A 23,983-nucleotide genomic window follows, 5' to 3' on the forward strand; every position below is an offset into this window, starting at 1 on the left:
CAAAGGAACAAAATGTGATTATTTAAAAGGGGGGGGGGGGTTCTTTTCTATACCCACTGTCAGGGGTGGACTGATAATTCATGGGGCCCCCGGGCAATAGGAGATTATGGGGCCACACAGTATACACACACACAGTATACAATCACACAGTATACACATACATGTACACACAGTATACACAGACAGATGTAAAAAAACACATATTTATACATACTGTCCCTGGTTTTACTGAGGCTGGCAACCCTGATGGGGCCCCCTAGTGGCCCAGGGCCCTCGGTCAGTGCCCGAGTGGCTCAATGGTCAGTCCGCCCCTGCCCACTGTACATATCTGAATAGAATGTTTGTTTAAACATAGTTTAGTATCACTTTAATAAAGTTCATTCGATTATAAAAGCAGAAATAACTGCATGGCCATAAGTCACATTTCTTTATTTCACCAATTAGGATGTAATCACTGAATTGTGCTCCTCCTGCCTGGAGCCAGATGTGTTGTTCTTCCGGTTTTTTTAATTTACTTTTTGTTATAGTCTTGCTAGCAAGAAGATATTATTAAAAAAAAAATACATGGTGGAAATGCAGGGGGTGATTTTGGCTCATTCTGCAAGCAATGTGTACGTTCAGCATTCACTGTCACAGACCGACAATAAGCAGTGACAGCTGTGAGTTCTACTCCCTGCCGCTGGAGGCGCTGTACTTGTAACAAAGTCCCCTAGTGTGTCGTTCTCCCAGCAAACTGCATGCCGGGATTTGTAGTTTGTTTTCGGTAAATATTGCGTATTACGTAGTATGCGTCCTGGTTTCCCGGCATGCACAGTGTAAGTAAGATGGCGGCTTGGTGAGAACGGAGAAGCGACGTTCTAGTAGAGGAGAGTGGCGGAGTTGAGGTGAGAAGTGATACACAGCTATGATTGAATGTATTGTGTTTCCTCAGAGACACTCTGACATTGGATAGACCAAGCACTGCTTTCAGAGCCAGGCTTTCCAAGAGCACCTCTCCCTTCACACAGTGGAAGCACCTTATACATTCTATAAGGACTAGGTACATCTCTGAGGCAATGGGCCTCAGTTCTCTCCCACTAGTTCACCTGTCCTGTGTATTGTATCCATGTATGGTGCTGGAGGAGGATGTAAAGACTGGGAGCACATTGTCCTGGGGGGGAGGACTGGAGATCAGAGATGGGCCCCATCCACTCTACGCCTGTCTCATGTGCAGCCAGGTCACCGTGCTGTACAACTGACTGCATTGCTTTTAGTTAATTTTTTACTAAACAAACAATAAACATTTTTTTTTTTTTTTTTAAATAATGTTTTTTTCATAGTTTCTAGTATAGAATTTTATAAATAAGTTATTGATCTCCGTCACTGATGTGCTCTGGTGAGGCGGCACTGTTGGGGCTGCACTGATAATGGGTGTAGATGTCCCCTATGTGGATTGTTGCTTCCCGACACCCCTCACCTCACACACTGTCAACTGCTTGCAGAAAGTTTTTTCCATTAACGCATACTATTTTTTATTTTATTTTTTGCAGCCTACAAGGTAAAGCCACAATGTGCTAGTATGCATTTCATTTGAAACTTGCCTCAGAACAAAGCTTTCCAGCGGTCCGCTGACAGGGCTTTCATCTTCACCTGGTTGTCCTTCCAGGTTCACAGACTCTGGCTGTGTGAGGGACCGGAGCCACGCTGGAGCCGCTGTTTACGGCACAGGACTCTGAAGGAACAACCCGGGTGGCCGTTCCTTTAGAATGTATGCACTGGTGAGGTCACCAGCTGCATGTACAGTCAATATCTCCTAAACGGTGCATGTTTAGGAGATATTTACAGTACCTATAGGTAAGCCTTACTATAGGCTAACGCAGGGATCTCAAAACTGCGGCCCTCCAGCTGTTGTAGATCTACACCTCCCATGAGGCATTGTAAAACTGACATTCAGACATGACTAGGCATGATGGGAATTGTAGCTCCTTAACCGGTTCCCGACCGGCTCACGTCTATTTACGGGGGCAGAATGGCTCCCCTGTGCAAAACCCCGTACGGGGGTTCCTTTAAGAGCTGCCAGAGGGCTCTTAAATTGTCGCTGTTTTTTTGTTTATAGCACAAAAAATAAAAACCACAGTTTTAATTGTGAGAAAAAAGGACGCACATTTTGTTTGGGTACAGCATTGCATGACCGCGCAATTGCCAGTTAAAGCAATGCAGTGCCAAATTGTAAAAAGTGCTCTGGTCAGGAAGGGGTAAAACCGTCTGGGGCTGCAGTGGTTAACAATTAGAGGGCCATAGTTTGGAGACCCCAGGCCTAACCTATAGGTAAAAATGATGCTTAGAAGTTTACTTCCACTCTAAGGTAAAAAAAAAAAACCTTCTTCCTTTAAACAGTGATTGTAAAGTCTTGTTTTTTTTTTGTTTTTTTTCTATAAAAATAACAAACATGTTATACTTACCAACTGTGCAATGTATTTGCACAGAGTAGCCTAGATGCTCCTCTTCTCGGGTTCCTCTTCTGTTCTCCTGGCCCCTCCCTCCTGTCGAGTGCCCCCACAGCAAGCAGCTTGCTATGGGGGCACCCGAGCAGAGTCACAGTTTCTTGTGTCCATTCAGACACAGAGCTGCGTCCCAGCCCCGCCCCTCTCTCTTCTCATTCACTGACTGACTTTGACAGCAGCAGGTGCCAATGGAGCCGCTGCTGTATCTCAGCCAATCAGGAGGGAGAGTCTCGGACGGCCGAGACATTCGTGGACATTGCTGGACAGAGATGGGCCTCAGGTAAGTAGCAGGGGGTGCTGGGGCGGCTGCTGTACACAGGTTTTTTATCCTAATGCATAGACTGCATTAAGATAAAAAAACCTTCCTTTAGAACTCCTTTAACCACTTGCCGACCAGCCACAGTACATATACTGCGGCAGGTTGGCTCTGTTGCGCAAAACTACATACCTGTACGTCTTTTCCTGCAGTAGATACTGTGGGCGCGCGGCGGTCCGGCGGACTCGATGGCCAGTGTCATTTATACATTGATCAGTGCATTTTTTTTAGCACTGATAGCCAAAAAGTGTCACTTGGGGTCAGATTTGTCCTCCGCAATGTCACAGTCCCTCTGAAAATCGCAGATCACTGCCATTACCAGTAAAAATATTTAAAAAATAGAAAGTCCATAAATCTATCCTCTATTTTGTAGACGCTATAACTTTTGTGCAAACCAACCAATATACGCTTTTTGCGGTTTTGGTAAAGGAAAAAAAAAAATGTAGAATACATATTGGCCTAAACTGATGAATAAATGTGTGTGTATGTATGTGTAATATATATATATATTTTTTTTTATTTTATTTATTTTTTTTTTTTGATATGTATTATAGCAGAAAGTAAAAATATGTTGTGTTTTTTTTCAAGATTGTCAGTCTTTTTTTGTTTATAGAGCAAAAAATAAAAACCACAGAGGTGATCAAATACCACCAAAAGAAGGCTCTATTTGTGGGGGAAAAAGACATCAATTTTTTTGGTAATTTTGGTAACCTCCGCTTATGTGGTTTTTCATAGTATGGTGTTTGAATTGGGCACGTTTATCATAGATTTATTTTAAATGTCATTAAAGTTGGGTATATCTCTTTCATTTGGGCTGTGTACTCATCCCAGTCTGTCAGGCCTCCCTACAATTCTACAGGTTGCTGGAGACATATGTGACTGACCTTTACATAATTTTGTTTCTAATTGCTTTGATCGGTGTACCTTTCAGGCTACTTTCACACTGAGGCATTTTTCAGGCGCTAAAGGGCTAAAAATAGCACCTATAAAGCGCCTGAAAAACGCCTCCCCTGCCACCCCAGTGTGAAAGCCCGAGTGCTTTCACACTGGAGCGATGCGCTTGCAAGCAGCATCTTTGGGGCAGTATAGTAAAAATCCGCGCTTAGGAAGGCAAGGGTTGCAGCCTCCCCTGATTAGTTCCCTACGGGACCTAAAGGAGTATATAAAAGAGAGTGGGGAATTGGCGCTACCCTATGTGCCAAAAGATATATGTATTAGTGGTATGTTAACTAGTTAAACATAAAAATAATAAATCAAAACCCAGTGTACATATAACTTAGGTAAGCAGGTCTCCTACCAGTAAGTATAGGATTTATCACATAAAGTGAACAAGTGTTGTGGGTGAGTGTGATTGGGCAGGAACGCAATCCTGCTGGGATCAAATCTCCAGTGCTTTATATCCTTCACCCATCCACACCACTCCTCCAATATCTCAAAATATAAAACTACCAGATCTCAAAATCTAGCATTAGTAAATAACCCTACAGGTGCAGGTAACTCCACTTCTATAGTGCATGCAAACATTAATAATATGTTCATCAACCAACAGTTCATACGTCCAGTGTCCGCAGTGCTTGACTGATATGTAAATGTTCAATATATAGTGCAGGTCCATACGTCATACCCGGAAGGTTCGGCTTGGAACGCAGGTGGTGCGCACGCTACGGAGCAGCTTTCCATCCACAGCACTGTATGCGCCCCTGCATATTTGTTTTTCCGCCGGACAGTTTTCTTTTATGTATGCTATTTTAAATAAACCGTTTTACTACACTATGGGAGTCCCTTGTGTTTTCTGGTGAGGATCGGGCCGCTTGTTGCGGTGAAGAAACTCGAGGAACCCTGGTCCGGAATATATGCTGGGAATCCATGAAATAAAGGGAATAAATAATCGCGCTTACGGATCTGTCTTGGTATGCTGCCTCCCCTAGTATAGTCCCCCAAAGGGGTCTATAACCGCAGATTGTGTAAATAAAGAGGGGTGGTGGCGCTTCCTAGTTTGGGTAAAGGTGCCAGATGTAAGAAAGAAAAGGGAAAATTAATTTATTAATTTTTAATATTAATACTCAGTGACCTATGACTATGTGACTGGTAAACGGGCTATTATTCACTTTAAGAAGTGATCCTGCCAAAACCATGACTCATCTTGAAATCAGTGAGTGTTTCCTCTTGGTAAATATGCTTTAGTGTGCAATCTCAAAGTGTATGCTAGATAACTAGCTCCAAATTACCCGTCCTATATATTAGTATTGGTATAGACCATAATCGAACACATACCCTCAATTATAAATCATAGAGGAATATATATACAGTGAACACATGTGAAATGGTAAACAACAAAAATAGTGAAAAAACAAAAATAATCTTTGCATAAAGACTTAGTAATAGTCCATAGTTATATGTAGAACCCCCCTCGGGGTTGACATCCCAAATTAATAAGTGCAAATATTCCAACAAATCTTGCTGCGTATAGCTAATAGTTCATAAACACGGTGACTGTGAATGTTCAAAAAATCGGTGACTGTAGGTGTTCAAAAAATCCATTTGTGACTTCGTGCTCCCCCTCAAGTGTCCCCACTCACCAGATCCCCTCGCCCCCACGGGGGCACTGCGCTTATCTTTAGGCCCACCAAGGTTGCTCCACCGAACTCATCCAAAGGTCTGGGGTAATTCACCTTCCTGTAGATGTTATCTCTATGGTTGACTCCTCACAGAGGAAAAGAAGAGATATAGGCTCCCATAGTGTAGTAAAAACGCTGGGTTTTATTTAAGACACAACAACTTACTCCAAACGATAGCAGTTTAAAATTAAAATATAAAAAATATATATTTTTTAAAATCCTGGATAGCCTAATTGTAGCTCACAGGCTGCACGCAGTGCCACTAGTATTATTGGGCAACTAGTACAGAGTGTGTCGGCTAACACAGCAAAAAACGCCAAATAGAAAGACTGTGGAATCAGCAACAACGCGCTGCGTTCCACCTGCGTTCCAGCTGCCTCTACCAGGAAGTGACGTAGCGTGCGTGGCGCCGTCGCAATCGAACGCAGGTGGAACGCAGCGCGTTGTTGCTGATTCCACAGTCTTTCTATTTGGCGTTTTTTGCTGTGTTAGCCGACACACTCTGTACTAGTTGCCCAATAATACTAGTTATCTAGCATACACTTTGAGATTGCACACTAAAGCATATTTACCAAGAGGAAACACTCACTGATTTCAAGATGAGTCATGGTTTTGGCAGGATCACTTCGTTAAGTGAATAATAGCCCGTTTACCAGTCACATAGTCATAGGTCACTGAGTATTAATATTAAAAATTAATAAATTAATTTTCCCTTTTCTTTCTTACATCTGGCACCTTTACCCAAACTAGGAAGCGCCACCACCCCTCTTTATTTACACAATCCATGAAATAAAGCAACAGGGGGACGGAGGTGCAGAGGACCTACACGGCTACCTAAGGGGGAGATCCTTGATAAGCTGCCCACTCTATGCCTACTACCCCTGCAGGGGTTACTACCTCTGGTGAGTGGGGACACACTGGGGGAGCACCAAGTCACGATACCTGCTGTGCACAGAAGTTACTGGATGTTATACTTGGAATCTGATTTTGTTTTGTTAATCATTTTTTTATGTAATATACTTTTTCACAAATTGGTACAAAAAAATTTTTTGGACCTGCACTATATATTGAACATTTACATATCAGTCAAGCACTGCGGACACTGGACGTATGAACTGTTGGTTGATGAACATATTATTAATGTTTGCATGCACTATAGAAGTGGAGTTACCTGCACCTGTAGGATTATGTTATTTACTAATGCTAGATTTTGAGATCTGGTAGTTTTATATTTTGAGGTATTGGAGGAGTGGTGTGGATGGGTGGGGGATATAAAGCACTGGAGATTTGATCCCAGCAGGATTGCGTTCCTGCCCAATCACACTCACCCACAACACTTGTTCATTTTATGTGATTAAATCCTATACTTACTGGTAGGAGACCTGCTTACCTAAGTTATATGTACACTGGGTTTTGATTTATTATTTTTATGTTTAACTAGTTAACATACCACTAATACATATATCTTTTGGCACATAGGGTAGCGCCAGCATGTTTGGGGCGTTGCGGGAGCGGTGAATACACCACTCCTAAAACACCCCTGCCATTGAAACCTTCAGCAGCGGCACTTTGTAGGCGCTTTTAACCCTTTTTCGGCTGCTAGTGGGGGTTAAAAGCCCCCCGCTATCGGCCGAAAAGCGCAACTGAAAATATCGGTGTTTACCGCCGAAGCCCCAGTGTGAAAGTGCCCTTATGTATTAATGTGTTAAAGCAGTTATTTTCTAGTATAGTCTACAATATGTGTGAATTAGCTTTTTGTTCTATCTGTACACATGTAAATCCTTTTTGTTATTCATTAAAAGAAGTTGGTTGTTTATGACAGTTAGCCATTCTGTAAAGATGGCTGGGGAGCTGCCTGATAAGCGCGACCGAGATGACAGAGAGCGTGACAGGAAGACTTCTCCATCAAAAGACAGGAAGAGGCATCGATCTAGGGAAAGAAGATCTCCCAGCCGTTCCCGTTCTCGCTCTAAGTCTAATGAAAGGTATGCGTGTATGACATGACCACAGTGTTTTGTTGATTCTGCTATTTTTCTATTGTAGAATACACATAACTTCTTTTATATTTTAATTACCAAACTACTCGGGCCATTTTATTTATTAATCTCTGAGAAGAATCGCCTCAAGTAATCCATATACCACAGGACTGACTGATGGGTCTTTTTTTTCCAGAAATATGTTTAAACAGGGTCCAGTTTGGGGGTGTAATTTGGGGACAGGTAAAGCTACGTTTTTTAGCTGTAGGGTCAGAGCGTGTCGTGACCTCTCTGCAGTGGGTTAGTGTGCTTGAAAAATGGCAGCTTGAATAGGCCAGGCATGAAATGAAAGTATAAGCATGGATAAAATACAACCTTTTAATTCAGCATTGTGTTCATTAAAAATTACATTTACATTTGTCTTTGCTTCCTGTAATCTCCATTTATAACCTCCATTATTCAGGTAGTGAGAGGAAGGGGCAGCACTCTACACCCCTCAGATTTTACTGCATTGCAGTATACTGTTGAACTAACAGATGAAGTTTACTTGGAGGTGAGAGCACATCAGCAAGCTGCAATTCTTTCATATGCAATTAATTCTTGCCTTAACTGCAGTGGAGAGAAGTAAAAGCTCAGGCTTTTTCTGTGTCTGGCAAACCTATCTGGTTTAGAAAATGGGTTAAAGTGGTCATTAAAGGATAAGTTCACCTTTTGTAACATGTTACACCCATATTCAAGATGTAACATGTTATGAACGGACTGGCCCCTGCACCTCCCCGCTAGCTGTCACAAATTAAAAAAAAAAACGTGGCTGAGTGGGGCTCAGCCCACCAGGCTGCGTCACTGATTGATAGGGCTTTGTGCATGGAAAACTACAAGGTCTGACAGCCTTTGTGGCTGTCGGCTTGTAGCTTTCAAGGAATCACCACGGCACTGTAGAGCATCATAGTAGTTCATTCGTGCCTCCTGTCTGATTGGAGCTGAGATATATATATAGATAGATAGATAGATAGAGATATATCTATATATATATATAGATATATCTCTATCTATCTATTTTTTTTTTTAATATGCATTTTTTTTCTCTTTCAAGCTAAAGTGGACCTGAACCCCCAAAGTGAACTTGTGCCTGATCGATACCCTTAAAAATCGATTTTTTTTTTTTTTATGTCAGGAATTTCACTTAGACCTCTTGTACACTTGTGGTTGGGGGCTTAACTATGCCTTAAGCCCCCCAAGTCACTTCCCCTTAAGCTGGAAAGCAACAGCAGTGGGATTAAAAAAGGCCTACAGCCTTATAACAATTAGCAAAAAGAATTTGAGGTTCCCTATGGGGTTTTTTTAAGCAGCAAATATAGATTAAAAAAAGTTTTCTATAAAAAAATAGGTTTTATTAACAAAATACTCTGGACATAGATTAAACAGTACAAAGGTTTAAAACATGAGCTCCGGTTTACATGATGCAAGACACGATGAATTGGATAACAAATCAAACAATTAGTAATGTATAGATACAACTATTATGGGGGGTATGCATCCAATGATGCTACCTGCAATGTTGAACATAGTTATGCTATCTGATGTTGGGAAAAAACCCCAATGCATTTCAACCTTTTTGGGTCATGGTCTTCCTCAGGGGGTCCTTATATTTCTACAAGTACATCAGAAAAAAACAACATTTTAATATTGTTTAATATATCCTATACATATATTAGTTTGAAATAGTCACTTTATATTTACCCTCTATACCGTGTAAACTCGTTAATCCGGAGACTGATTTAAAAAAAGCATAAAAGAAAACAGAAGATTCCCCCACTTATGATCCTAGATTCTGCTGGAAAGTCGTCCCTGCTTGCACCCTCAATGGGGAGGCAAGACCGACCCGTGAGACTTGCAAGTGGTCACAGATAAGAAGTGCCCCCCCACGCACACAGCCGGAGGAGGGAAAAGGAGAAAACGGGGCACCTGAAAAGTTACCATGAGAATAAAAATAAATTAATATATTATATATGTGTTAAAAATGTTGGATTATATCAATGCTCCAGCCCGAATGCGTATAATATTTATCTATAGTGTAAGGAAGAAAAATTCCAGGAGAAAAAAGAAAATTCTAACTTTTTTAAGTTTTATTATTTTTTTTATTTATTTTTTTTATAATGAAGATAACTACAAGAGTGTATATATTAATGTATTTCATACAGAGGAGAGAATTTGGGACTTTAAATGAGACACAAGTCTCCATCCCTATACATGCATACATACAACTGGAAGGTTGGGACTTTGAATGAGGTGGGCAATTGAGGCCAGAGGGTCAGTCACCATTACATAAAACCATTTTATTGCTAAACAATAGCATAGTGACACAGTAACAATCACAGTGTGGGTAGACCGTCAGGTCATATACAGTAACATCCTGATTGATACATTGTAAAACATAATGAATAAACTCCCAAAAAATTATGCAGGGCAAATAGTCCTTAAAAGGTGAAACATCTATTTAAAATGCACAGGGTCACAAGGTAGGTAAGTAGAAGTCTGTTGGTATGTAGACCTATTAATAAGGGTAATGGTTTGGTGCACGTCGTAAGACCGACGCGTTTCGTGTATCAAACACTCTTCAGGGGAAGTTTTGCACCAAAGTCTAAAAAATAAGAAAGGGGGGGTTCAATAAGTGAACTTCAATACATATTGTAAAAATAAAACGTATGCATTTTGGGGGAGGCAGAAAGCCACTAACCCCAAATGGATACTCACATGCCGAAGGGGTGTGTACTTAAAAGGGGTCCGCTGTCACAGGCCAGCAAATGAGTCAGCTCTGGGAGCTGAGGGAGGAGCTCAAAGAGGGGAGGGGGCCAAATGCACACAAAAACCCCCATTGCAACATATGTCCACACTGGTGATGAGTGAGGGTGACGGTTCTGTTGTAATAGAAATAGTATATGTAAGGTGTAGCTCCAGGCTGCATAGAGCCCCCAATCACGGAAATATGTGCATGGTTAACCGTGTGGTATCCCCCTTACCTGTGGGTGGTAGGTAATGGCCAAATGTGTCTACCCAGGAATGGACGTGCTGCCCAAGGACAGGCAAGCACGGAATGAGGACCCGATGTGCAGCTAGCCACTCCCCCAGGAAAAGGGGACTCCCCCCAACGTCACACAGTGCAGGTACTGGGGCAGACGGCGGCCCCCTCCAGCGCAGCGGCAACAGCCGCCCACAGCTGCTGGGGAATTAATGTATTTCATACAGATCACTAAAAGTATATGTATCACTATACATCTAGATTTTATTTAAAAAAAAAAAAAAAAGGGTATATTAAATATCCCATCAAGATATATAATTTTATCTGGGGTAGAATCGTAGTGTCTATGCCCAAGAAAAGTGAGGGGAGTGATAAGAGGTGATAAAGGTGCGAAGTGAGGAGTCGTGAAAAAAGGGGGGACGGGGTCATGCAATATGCATGCACCTTCATCCCCTGAAGAGTTGCTAAAATACAATAGTGCATAAAAAGTGAATAAAAATGCAGTAATAAATACTGGCACTAAAAAAATTGCATGCAAAGAGAATGAAGAAATACTATCAAACAAATTAGCTACCCATTCTAAATCCAACTCCTCCCCGTCCAGGTACAATCAGGACAGGAATACCAATAATAGAGGGCGAGGACATCAAAAGAGGAGTAGAACTAACAGGGGCTCTCTAGAACAGGGGTCTCAAACTGGCGGCCCTCCAGCTCTTGCGAAACTACAAGTCCCATGAGGCATTGCAAGGCTGACAGTTACAAGCATGACTCCCACAGGCAGAGGCATGATGGGACTTGTAGTTCCGCAACAGCTGGAGGGCCGCCAGTTTGAGACCCCTGCTCTAGAACAAGACCACAAAAAACATTTGGTGGATACTGATTCGGACTGCACCCAGCAAAGTAGTCTCAATGAGTGTTTTTCTATGCCGCCAAGAGGAGGGGAATCCTCCCATACAGCTCCTGGGGAGTCCGACTCGTCCTTATCAGATGTCACCACTGCTACCAATCGACCTTTAAATTTGTTTGAACGTCCAGCATCCCAGAGGTCCCCACAACCCAACAAAACTGGGAGAGGAATGGACCCACATGTAATCCGGCTACAACACAACCCCTAAATGTTATTAACTTATCTTCACACCCTATTACAGAAGCAGAGACCCGCCTTCTATCGAAGGGCTTGAGCTTCTGCCCCCAACAAAATTTTGACATGTTCGAATTAGTTACGGACTTGCATCTGTTTGCTCACAAACTATTGTTAAAATGCCAGTATGAACAAATACCCAGTGAGAGAGACACGACAGATTGGTCCAAATATACCATGAAAGAGTTCAAAGCCCTACGAGACTTGACTTCATTACTTCAAGAGAGCAACTCGGATGATTTGATAGATCAATTGGATCTTGACAAATTATTTGAAGAGGTGAATAATTCCACCCTCAACCCAGTGACTCTCTTTAAAAAACCATCTACCAAATTCCCGCCATTACAAACAAAACCAAGTGTAGCTACATTCATTAGACAGACGCTTAAGGATGTTGCTAAAATATCCTGCGGTACCAATACCCCACAAAACTTATCGGTTGAGGAAAACCAAGCACTAAAATCTTTACACATGAACCATTCAGTCATTGTGAAGCCATCAGGCAAAGGAGGCAATGTTGTCCTTATGGACAACACAATGTATAGAACAATGTGTCGTAATATATTGAACAGAGAATGGTACAAAACCATTCATACTAGACACATTGTGAAATCCAATCAGGCCTTCCACAATCTAATTGACGATGCATACCGTAATGGCACAATTAATAAAGATCTATATGACTTCATTAGGATCAAACATCCCCTAACGCCCACATTCTACAACCTCCCGAAAATTCGTAAAAGTTCCACTCAAATTACAGGGCAACCAATCATTTCAGGCAATGCCAGGATCTCGGAAAATCTGAGTAGGGTAATCGATTTCGTATCTTCAGCCCTTTGTGGTAGCATTACCCTCTTTTTTACAAAAGACACTATTCATTTTCCACAGATGATAAACAAACTAAAACTCTCTGAAAATTCAATTCTGGTTACAATAGATGTGGAATCCTTCTATTGTTCAATCCCACATGGGAAAGGACTTCAAGCCATCCACAATGTATTGCAACAAGGGTCACAGTATGATAAGGCTTTGAATGATTTTGTCAAGTGGATTAGATCATATTCTAAACAACTATTTCTGCTTTGATGGCTCCCACTACCTCCAGGTGCAGGGCGTAGCGATGGGGACATGTGCCCCATCCTACGCCAATCTGTGCCTGGGGGGGTGGGAGCAGTCACTTTTCAGTGATGAGGATCTCGTCATGTACCTGGGCAACGTCACTACGTGGCTCAGGTACATTGATGATATCTTTGTCATCTGGGAAGGTCCTGAGGAAACATTGACTCAATTTTTCAACTACATAAACACGAATAATTTTAACCCCTTCCCGCCGACCGAACGCACATATGCGTCCTCGGCTTTCCGGGGTTATACCGGGATGATGCCCGCAGCTGCAGGCATCATCCCGGTACCGTTGTTTTCAGCGGGCGATCGGCTACCCGAATATAACAACCGATGCGGCTAAAAGCCGCTCGGCTGTTATACCGGAGGAGCGGGAGGGGACATCCCCCCCTCCCGCCGCCTCCCGCCGCTGTTACCGGGCCTCCCGTGCGATCGGGAGGCCCGGTGTCCATTCGGGAATCTCCGGCGGCTGGGGGCGGGCTGGAACGAAGCTGTGAGCGGCTTCGTTCCAGCCTTCTAATTGTAAACGCGGAAGCGACGTCATGACGTCACTTCCCGTTTACTCGGCTGCCAATGGCGCCGAATTTAAAAAAGTACACAGTATTCAGAATCGCCGTTTTCGGCGATCTGAATACTTTGAAGTGTAAAGGAGGGATGGGGGGTCTTTTAGACCCCCCCATCCCTCCATAAGGAGTACCTGTCACCACATATTACTGTCACAAGGGATGTTTACATTGCTTGTGACAGCAATAAAAGTAAAAAAAAAAAAAAATTTTTAAACACAATTTATAAAAGTACAAAAATAAATAAAATAAATAAAAAAAATAAAATTTTTTAAAGCGCCCCCGTCCCCGCGAGCTCGCGCAGTGAAGAAAACGCATACGGAAGTCGCGCCCGCATATGTAAACGGTGTTCAAACCACACATGTGAGGTATCGCCGCGATCGTCAGAGCGAGAGCAATAATTCTAGCCCTAGACCTCCTCTGTAGCTCAAACCTGGTAACCGTAAAAAATTTTTAAAGCGTCGCCTATGGAAATTCATAGGTACCGTAGTTCGTCGCCATTCCACGAGTGCGTGCAATTATAAAGGGTGACATGTTTGGTATTTACATATTTACTCAGCGTAACATCATCTTTCACATTATACAAAAAAATTGGGGTAACTTTACTGTTTGGATTTTTTAAAATTCATGAAAGTGTCACTTTTCCAAAAATTTGCGTTTAAAACACCGCTGCACAAATACCGTGTGATAAAAAATATTGCAACAATCGCCATTTTATTCTCTAGATTCTCTGCTAAAAAATATATATATAATGTTTGGGGGTTCTAAGTCATTTTCTAGCAAAAAATACGGATTTTAACTTGTAAACACCAAATTTCAAAAATAGGCTTAGTCATGAAAGGGTTAATCTAAAATTCACTATGCATTTCGATGCCTGATCCGTAACTTTTCTAGATGTAAAAGTTGAGTGTGACATACAAGGAAATTTAACCAGTATATTATATAGAAAAAGTACAGCGGGAAACACTGTGTTGCACGCGGAGAGTTTCCATCCAACCCCCTCAAGAATTCTATTCCATATGGACAGTACCTCCGGCTGAGGAGGAATTGTTCAAACGAGACACTTTTTAAAATTGAGGCTGGCAAACTTCAGAATCGACTATTGGATAGAGGCTACAGTCGTCGTTGCCTAAAACAACATATAATCGAACTATTGCACAGGCTCGTGAAACATTGTTGTTCAGACCACGGACAAGAAGTAGGAAGGAAGTAGATCCTTCACGTATCATCATATAATACTCACGTCAACATCAACAAATTCGCAATATCATTGCGAAACATTGGTCCATTCTTACAGATGATGACAAAGTCAAGCATTTTGTCCCTCCGGTCCCCTCTATCACTTTCAAACGGGCTGCGTCTCTAAATGATAAATTGGTGAAATACAAATTTCGCAAATCCAATAAAAAACATTGTTCCATATATGGGACATTTCCTTGCAGACATTGCGCCCACTGTCCGTGGATTAGAAAGGAAAAAACATTTATTCTTCCCAACGGCCAGGTTTTTAAACCTAAACATTTTGTAAACTGCCAGACTCCCGCAGTAGTAATGACCTGCGAGTGTGGCGCATTTTATGTGGGTAAAACCAGGAAGAAATTTTGGTGCAGAACGTCTATACATGTCTATAGCATGGAAATAGGCAACATCTACCTACCCTTAGGAAGACATGGAGCTATCCAACATCATTACAAAATGCCAAAAATTGCTTTTGCCGCCCTAGACCGGATTCATATTCCGGGAAGAGGCGGCGATTGGAACAAAAGGCTCTTACAAATTGAGCAAAAATGGATATATAGACTCGGGGCCACCACATATCCAGGTCTTAATGAGTCATATATTCATATATCCCTTTCTTGAAGGGCTTCAATTCAGGAAAGGCCAGCTAGGATGATATGGCTGAGGAAATGGGGAGCTGAATGGAGGGGGCAAAAAATACATTTTCTTTCTAAACATCACTCCATTTGCTATTCCCTCATTGAGAAAGTAGCTGTTGGCATCCATTTAGAATATGGTATTGCCTTCTAATTCAGATATGAAATTGGCCCTCTCCGGGTATAATAATACATATATATGTACATATACATGTCTACATATTAATAAATTCATATGATGACAATTATTGTAATACCTGTATTCCCTGTACTGCCTTCCCATGAACATCTATCCATTCATCCTTTCTGGTAATTTTCTTCCTGGAAACAGTCTTTGGGGAATTCCCATGCATCTCTTTTTGATTGATGCTTTTTTAGGTCGTAGTTTTCACAGTGTACTTTTTTCCTTCTTTCTTTGCTCATTAAACAACATACAATATAAATACATTATTTTATTTTTATTGTATTAGCATGTTTGACTTTTGGACATTGTAATATATGAATTGATGCAAAGTTGAAATAATTTTAATTATATTTATAGTTTTTTCTTTTTTCTCCCCCAGATACTGGACTGTTGTTTTTGTCCTCCCTCTGCACCTTGGGGTGTCAATACCTGATCTGGTGGCTTCCCAGCAGGGTGGGGGGATGCAACCTTAGGCATTTACCCTTCCTATCAACACCCGTGGTTTTCATATCCACCAAAGGGTGGAGCTCTAACCCTGCTGGCGGCGTTCCGTGTCCACCTTTGGACGGGGAGTTGATGTCGCGCGCATGCGCGGGGCGGCCTCCTGGGTTTTGCAGGATGCCTACACCGCGTGTGCGCGCAGCTCGCCCTCAGTCACGTGGATTATGTCGGAGGTGATGGAGGTGTCCGGAGCATTCAGCTCACCGGAACGCTGAGGTGGCCACAGTAGGGACGCATTCTGCTTCCCTGGGGATGGACTGGGGCGATAATTTGAGCACCTGTAAGTAAGCACTCATTTACTCAGGGATTATATTAAGAGACGCTCCATGCCGGGATTGCTCAGCTGATCCCTGATACGAGCATGGCAGCACACGGAGCTACTGGATAAGGATACACAACAATAGAGGGCAAGGCTATATAATTGTTAACTCATTTACAAAGCCCCTGCCACTAATAAGATCTATTCATTTTCTTCCTTATTTAGGGCTTTTATGCATATGTCTTTTGATTTTGATAATTAGACACTGCATTTTTTTTTTTTTTTTTTTTTTAATGCTACAGTGGTCCAACAATTCCAATATAAAAATCAGGTATTGACCTTTTGTGGTTTTTTTCCTTCACTTTCCTAGCACCTAGCATCCCTAGCAGCTTCTCTTATATTTGCTGAGGGATTACATTCCAGCACTCTAGCAGTCTAACTCAGTGTCACTTCACCTTGATGTTTATTATTTTTATTCTCCTTTTTAGCACTCAGTATCCTTGGCAGCTTTGTTTATAACTGCTGAGGCACTATATTTCTTTCTCGAACATCACGGGACACAGAGCCACAGTAATTACTGATGGGTTATATAGGTATCACTGGTGATTGGACACTGGCACACCCTATCAGGAAGTTCAACCCCCTATATAATCCCTCCCCCTTGCAGGGATACCTCAGTTTTTACGCCAGTGTCTTAGGTGATGGACGTGTAAAGATGTCCTGTGCTGAGCTCCAAAGGGAATATCCTAAGATCCTATACTGGGGCAAGCCAGGCGAACCGGATCCATTCAAAGTGTCTTTTCATGGCCGAATTGAATGGTACCCGGGCCTCGTGTCCGAAGAAACGAGGTTTTACCCGTAATGCTTCTCTTTTTAGAGAGCTGGACCCCGCAGATCAGAAAATGGCTTTAAACTTCCTAATTTCTGGCGAGGTGCTTTACGGTCCCAGAACCGTTGGATCCCCCTACTGATGGGGGCCCCAGTCTCTGACGGTTTTTTTTTCAAACGGAGCCCACCGTGAGAGGTGAAGATTGGGTCTGTGTAAACAGCACCCTGCGGCTGGATAAGGTAAGAGGAGATTCCACAGAATTTTTGAGTTCTAGTGGCTTTTCTCCTTTAAGGTAAATGCATGCTATGCCTATTGTGACCACCGGGGGCTGCTAAGAGCACAAACCTACACATGCTGAATGTCTGTCTCAGGTGTTGTAATCGCTGTGTATGTCCCAGCGTATCAAGCAGGCTGCAAGCAGGTAAGGTGGATGGGGGGATTTCTCATGTTTGAATGTTCCCCCCCAGGCTAGAGAGGGGCCACAGGGGTCTAGAAAGTGGTGATACCACCCGGGCTCTGTGGCCTAATGGCCACCATCTCTGAAGATAGCCGTTCAGGCAAATCTTGTTACCAGTCTCCCTCCTTCCCCCCCCCCCCCCCCCATCCCCAGCCTTTTCTCCAGAGCATGACAGGAGAGTCGGCAGTGTGGGAAGCGCTCGTTTTTTTCAAAACTCGAGGGGGGGGGGCGGTAGAGGAGGGGGCGGGATGTCAGCACAGAGTGTTTAGACTCCCACTCAGGCCAGCTGCAGGCTATTAGAGGCACTCTGTACAGGTGCACTCAGCCTTCTGAGAGACACAGAGCTGACGGTCGCATGTAAGGTGGGACACAGGCATTCTCCTAGGCAGCATTTACTGAAGTAACACCAGACTGAGCATTGGGTAGCAAGGCTTTTAGCCAGACTACATCGCTCAGCGGACAGTGTTCATTTGTATACCTCACACCTTGTTGCTTTGCACTATGGGTAGAAGAGGTTCAAGCACCCCAGGAACCAGAGACACTAGGGGATCTCGTTCAGGTTCTGAGGGCCCCCTGTCGGCAGCATCCTTCCCCCCTAAAGATGGGCCAGGGACGGCTAGCCAGGGAGAGCCATTGGGGTCAGGGGCTACACCTGCTTCTGGCACTTCAGCCCCTGTATATATTACACAAGAGGTTTTTTCCTCAACCATTAGTGGTCTAGAGGAAAGATTAATGGCCGTGATTACGTCTTCACTCAGTGGAAGAAAACGCACTAGGCTTTCCTCTGTTCCCCAAGACCCTCAGACAGAAGAGCTCTGGGATAAAGGAGATGAATCCCTTTCAGAGGATCGGGATGGGATGGATGATTCCTCTTCGGAGGATTCAGGTGGAGAGGGACCCTCTGCGACTTCCCAAGAGGAGAAAGTCTTAGTGCAGATCCTCACTGGATTGGTCCGCTCCACATTTAAGTTGCCCATACCTGAAACTGCTAAAGAATCCTCTTCTGCTTTGGGGTCACTGAAACCTTTCCGAGCAGCACATGCTTTTCCTGTTCATACTTTACTTGAAAAGCTTATTTATTCTGAGTGGGATCACCCAGACAAACGTTTTTTTCCGCCGATAAAGTTTTCAACACTTTATCCGATGGAAGAAAAGTTTATTAAAATGTGGGGAATTCCGGCTATTGATGCCGCCATTTCCTCAATAAATAATAGCCTGACTTGTCCTGTAGACAATGCTCAGATGCTCAGGGATCCTGTAGATAAAAGGATGGAATCCCTATTGAAGGATGTTTTCTCCTTAGCAGGATCAGTGGCCCAACCTGCAATAGCAGCGATTGGAGTCTGTCAATACTTAAGAGACCATGTTAAGCAGGTCATCAAAGTATTACCTGAACAGCAGGCCCAGGGGTTTGCTAACCTTCCAGCGGCCTTATGCTTTGTGGTTGACGCCATTAGAGATTCTATCGTGCAAACCTCCCGTCTTTCACTGGGGTTGGTGCATATACGTAGAATCCTATGGTTGGAAAATTGGTCAGCCGAAGCACCATGTAAGAAGCTACTGGCTGGGTTTCCATTTCGTGGTGCAAGGTTGTTTGGAGAGGACTTGGATAACTATATCAAGAGAATCTCTTGTGGGAAAAGCACTCTCTTACCTGTCAAGAAGAAGAGTAAGCGTCCCTCTTTCAAACGGACTCTTTCCCCAGCGCCGGGGGCTTCAGCCTCCAGGCAGTCTCGACGGCCGCCTCCATCGGGGTCCAGAGACAAGAGTCAACCCCAGGGACAAAAGAAGTCCTGGGGAAAGAAGCCTACTAGGCAAAACACTAAGACCTCTGCATGAGGGGGCGCCCCCGCTCACTCGAGTGGGGGGAAGACTGCGACAATTCTCAGAGCTCTGGCAGGAGGACTTCCAGGACAGATGGGTAGTCTCCACGGTAACCTTAGGGTACAAGCTGGAGTTTCAGGAATTCCCTTCTCCTCGCTTCCTCAGATCAAATGTTCCCAGAGACCCAGAGAAGAAGCAGTCGCTCCTTCTAGCGTTAGAGCGACTTTTGTCGCAGGAGGTCATTATGATAGTTCCCGCAAAGGACCAGGGATTGGGCTTCTATTCCAACCTTTTTACGGTCCAAAAGCCAAATGGGGATGTCAGGCCCATTTTGGACTTAAGGGATCTGAACCGATTCCTAAGGATTCAATCCTTCCGCATGGAATCAATTCGAACAGTAGTTCCCACCCTGCAGGGAGGAGAATTTCTGGCATCAATAGACATCAGAGATGCATATCTGCATGAGCCCATTTTTCCTGCTCATCAGAAGTTTCTGCGCTTCGAGGTAGGAGGGCGCCATTTCCAGTTTATGGCTCTGCCCTTTGGGATAGCCACTGCACCTCGAGTGTTCACAAAGATCTTGGCTCCTCCTCTGGCCAGATTAAGGGCTCAGGGTATAGCTGTCATAGCATACCTAGACGACCTGCTCTTGATAGACCGGTCGGTAGCCTCTTTGAATGGAAACTTGAGGACCACGGTCAGGTATCTAGAACACCTGGGTTGGATCCTCAACTTAGAAAAGTCTTTCCTAAAACCAGTAAGAAGACTGGAATATTTAGGTCTGATTATACATACAAGCCAGGAGAAAATATTTCTACCCCAGGCAAAGATCACTGCTTTGAGAGAGCTGATTCTGACAGTAAGGACCAAGAAGGGTCCCTCAGTCCGCCTTTGTATGAGGCTACTAGGGAAGATGGTGTCTTCATTCGAAGCAGTTCCCTATGCTCAGTTTCACTCAAGAATGCTGCAACACAGTATTCTGTCGACCTGGAACAAGAAGGTTCAGGCATTAGACTTTCCGATGCACCTGTCACATGCGGTGCGTCAGAGCCTCAATTGGTGGCTCATACCCGAAAACCTGCAGAAGGGGAAATCCTTTCTACCGGTTACCTGGACGGTGGTAACAACAGATGCCAGTCTGTCAGGTTGGGGAGCAGTTCTGGAACAGGCTGCGGTCCAAGGGGTATGGTCCAAGACAGAGAGGACCTTACCCATCAACATTCTGGAGATCCGGGCGATACATCTAGCTCTAAAAGCCTGGACTATCAGGCTACAGGGTTGTCCGGTCAGGATCCAGTCTGACAATGCCACAGCAGTGGCTTATGTCAATCATCAGGGAGGCACCCGGAGCCGAGCTGCTCAAAAAGAGGTGAACCAGATCTTAGTCTGGGCAGAGATGCATGTGCCATGCATATCGGCAGTTTTCATCCCGGGAATAGAGAATTGGCAGGCGGACTATCTAAGTCGCCAGCAGTTACTTCCAGGGGAATGGTCTCTGCATCCCGACGTCTTTTGGGCCATATGCCAAAGATGGGGGGTTCCAGATGTAGATCTCTTTGCATCCCGATTCAACAAAAAGATAGACAGATTTGTGGCAAGGACAAAAGATCCTCTTGCATGCGGGACGGATGCGTTGGTGATTCCGTGGCATCGGTTCTCACTGATTTACGCATTCCCGCCTATTCTGCTACTACCACGACTCCTTCGCAGGATCAGGCAGGAAAGGAAGTCGGTACTTCTGGTGGCCCCCGCTTGGCCCAGAAGGACTTGGTATGCAGAAATAGTAAGGATGACGGTGGGTTCCCCGTGGACCCTACCGGTACGCCCAGACCTGTTATCTCAAGGTCCAGTGTTCCATCCTGCCTTACAAACGATAAATTTGACGGTTTGGCTATTGAGACCCACGTTCTGAAGAGTCGTGGGCTCTCAGGTCCTGTCATATCTACCTTGATTAATGCAAGGAAGCCAGCTTCCAGGATGATTTATCATAGAGTCTGGAAAGCTTATATAACCTGGTGTGAATCCAGAGGTTGGCATCCCAGGAAATATGTCATAGGTAGAATCCTTGATTTTCTACAGATGGGATTAGAGATGAAGCTGGCCTTGAGTACCATCAAGGGCCAGGTCTCTGCTTTATCAGTATTATTTCAGCGGCCACTTGCTTCGCATTCTTTGGTCCGAAACTTTATGCAGGGGGTGATGCGTCTTAATCCTCCGGTTAAAGCGCCCCTAAACCCCTGGGACTTGAATTTGGTCCTGGCTGTGTTACAGAAACGACCTTTTGAACCAATAAGTCAGATTCCTTTGGTCTTGTTGACAAGGAAATTAATTTTTCTGGTGGCCATCTCTTCTGCTAGAAGAGTATCAGAATTAGCAGCCCTTTCCCGTAAGGAGCCTTATTTGATTATACACAAGGATAGAGTGGTACTACGCCCTCATCCTAGTTTTTTACCGAAGGTGGTTTCTGATTTTCATTTAAACCAAGACATTGTTCTACCTTCCTTTTTTCCAGATCCCTGTTCTCCGGAAGAGAGATCTCTACATTCGTTGGATGTAGTAAGAGCAGTTAAGGCCTATCTAGGGGCAACTACTCAGATCCGCAAGACGGATGTTTTGTTTGTGCTGCCAGAGGGTCCCAATAGAGGACAGGCAGCGTCAAAAGCTACCATTTCTAAATGGATTCGACAGTTGATCATTCAAGCTTACGGTTTGAAACAGAAGATTCCTCCGTTTCAGATCAGGGCACATTCCACAAGGGCTATTGGTGCTTCTTGGGCAGTGCATCACCGGGCCTCTATGGCTCAAATCTGCAAGGCCGCAACCTGGTCTTCAGTTCATACATTCACCAGATTCTATCAGGTGGATGTGAGAAGGCATGAGGATATCGCCTTTGGGCGTAGTGTGCTGCAGGCAGCAGTACAGGGTCCTCAGGTCTGATTGCACCCTACTTGGTCGTGGTTCCCCCCCCTCAGGTAGCATTGCTCTGGGACATCCCATCAGTAATTACTGTGGCTCTGTGTCCCGTGATGTTCGAGAAAGAAAATAGGATTTTTTAAAACAGCTTACCTGTAAAATCCTTTTCTTTCGAAGGACATCACGGGACACAGAGGTCCCACCCCTCTTCTAATACACTATATTGCTTGGCTACAAAACTGAGGTATCCCTGCAAGGGGGAGGGATTATATAGGGGGTTGAACTTCCTGATAGGGTGTGCCAGTGTCCAATCACCAGTGATACCTATATAACCCATCAGTAATTACTGTGGCTCTGTGTCCCGTGATGTCCTTCGAAAGAAAAGGATTTTACAGGTAAGCTGTTTTAAAAAATCCTATTTTTAGCACCAGCACTTTATTCAGTGGCACCTTCTGCTCACTTTTATATTCACTTTATTTTATGAATATTTGATCTTATTTACCAAATCTAATGCACTTTTTGGTGTTTCTGTGTGGGTATAATTTCTTGATAGTATTTTTTCATTCTCTTTGCATGCAATTTTTTAGTGCCAGTATTTATTACTGCATTTTTTATTCACTTTTTATGCACTATTGTATTTTAGCAACTCTTCAGGGGATGAAGGTGCATGCATATTGCATGACCCCCTCCCCCCTTTTTTTCACAACTCCTCACTTTGCACCTTTAGCACCTCTTCTCACTCCCCTCGCTTTTCTTGGGCATAGACACTATGATTATAGCCCAGATAAAGTTTTATATATCTTGATGGGATATTTATTATACACTTTTTTTAAAATAAAATCTAGATGTATAGTGATACATATACTTTTAGTGATCTGTATGAAATACATTAATATCTACACTCTTGTAGTTATCTTCATTATAAAAAAAATAATAAAACTTAAAGTTAGAATTTTCTTTCTTTCTTTTTCTTTTCTCTCCTGGAATTTTTCTTCCTTACACTATAGATAAATATTATACGCATTCGGGCTGGAGCATTGATATAATCCAGCATTTTAATATATATATCTCATGGTAACTTTTCTGGTGCCCCGTTTTCTCCTTTTCCCTCCTCCGGCTGTGTGCGTGGGGGGGCACTTCTTATCTGTGACCACTTGCAAGTCTCACGGGTCGGTCTTGCCTCCCCATTGAGGGTGCAAGCAGGGACGACTTTCCAGCAGAATCTAGGATCACAAGTGGGGGGAATCTTCTGTTTTCTTTTATGCTTTTTTTAAATAAGTCTCCGGATTAACGAGTTTACACAGTATAGAGGGTAAATATAAAGTGACTATTTCAAACTAATATATGTATAGGATATATTAAACAATATTAAAATGTTTTTTTTTTTTTCTGATGTACTTGTAGAAATATAAGGACCCCCTAAGGAAGACCATGACTTAATAAGGTTGAAATGCATTGGGGTTTTTTCCAACATCAGATAGCATAACTATGTTCAACGTTGCAGGTAGCATCATTGGATGCATACCCCCCATAATCGTTGTATCTATACATTACTAATTGTTTGATTTGTTATCCAATTCATCGTGTCTCGTATCATGTAAACCGGAGCTCATGTTCTAAACCTTTGTACTGTTTAATCTATGTCCAGAGTATTTTGTTAATAAAACCTATTTTTTATAGAAAACTTTTTTGATCTATATTTGCTGCTTAAAAAAACCCCATGGGGAACCTCCAATTATTTTTGCCAATATCTATCTCTGGGTGTGCAGTTTTATCAGACTCTTTTTATAGGTGTCACTCTATGTTACAGCCTTGTAACTATATCTGCAGTGTAACATCTGTGACTCTGCTGCCTCTGACTGCTTGTCTCAGATTTGTAGTGTAATTTGGTGATTCCACTA

General features: G+C 43.3%; 1 protein-coding gene across 3 annotated transcripts in view; it reads left to right on the forward strand.

Moving 5' to 3' along the window:
* Positions 1-730: 730 nt before the first annotated feature.
* The window catches only part of DDX23 (DEAD-box helicase 23), a 49,791-nt gene continuing 26,538 nt past the window's right edge, over positions 731-23,983 (forward strand). Inside the window, exons 1-3 of one of the 3 annotated variants that reach the window (XM_073614073.1) lie at positions 808-884; positions 3,413-3,496; positions 7,240-7,402. In XM_073614073.1, coding sequence (XP_073470174.1) covers positions 7,257-7,402 — 146 coding nt within the window. In that variant the 5' untranslated portion in view covers positions 808-884; positions 3,413-3,496; positions 7,240-7,256. Of the gene's footprint in view, positions 885-3,412; positions 3,497-7,222; positions 7,403-23,983 lie in introns of those variants that run through there. The other 2 variants (XM_073614072.1, XM_073614071.1) reach the window with 2 other exon arrangements.

This window comes from Aquarana catesbeiana, linkage group LG02 (assembly GCF_042186555.1).
Source record: "Aquarana catesbeiana isolate 2022-GZ linkage group LG02, ASM4218655v1, whole genome shotgun sequence".
In the NCBI taxonomy this organism is placed as follows: domain Eukaryota; kingdom Metazoa; phylum Chordata; class Amphibia; order Anura; family Ranidae; genus Aquarana; species Aquarana catesbeiana.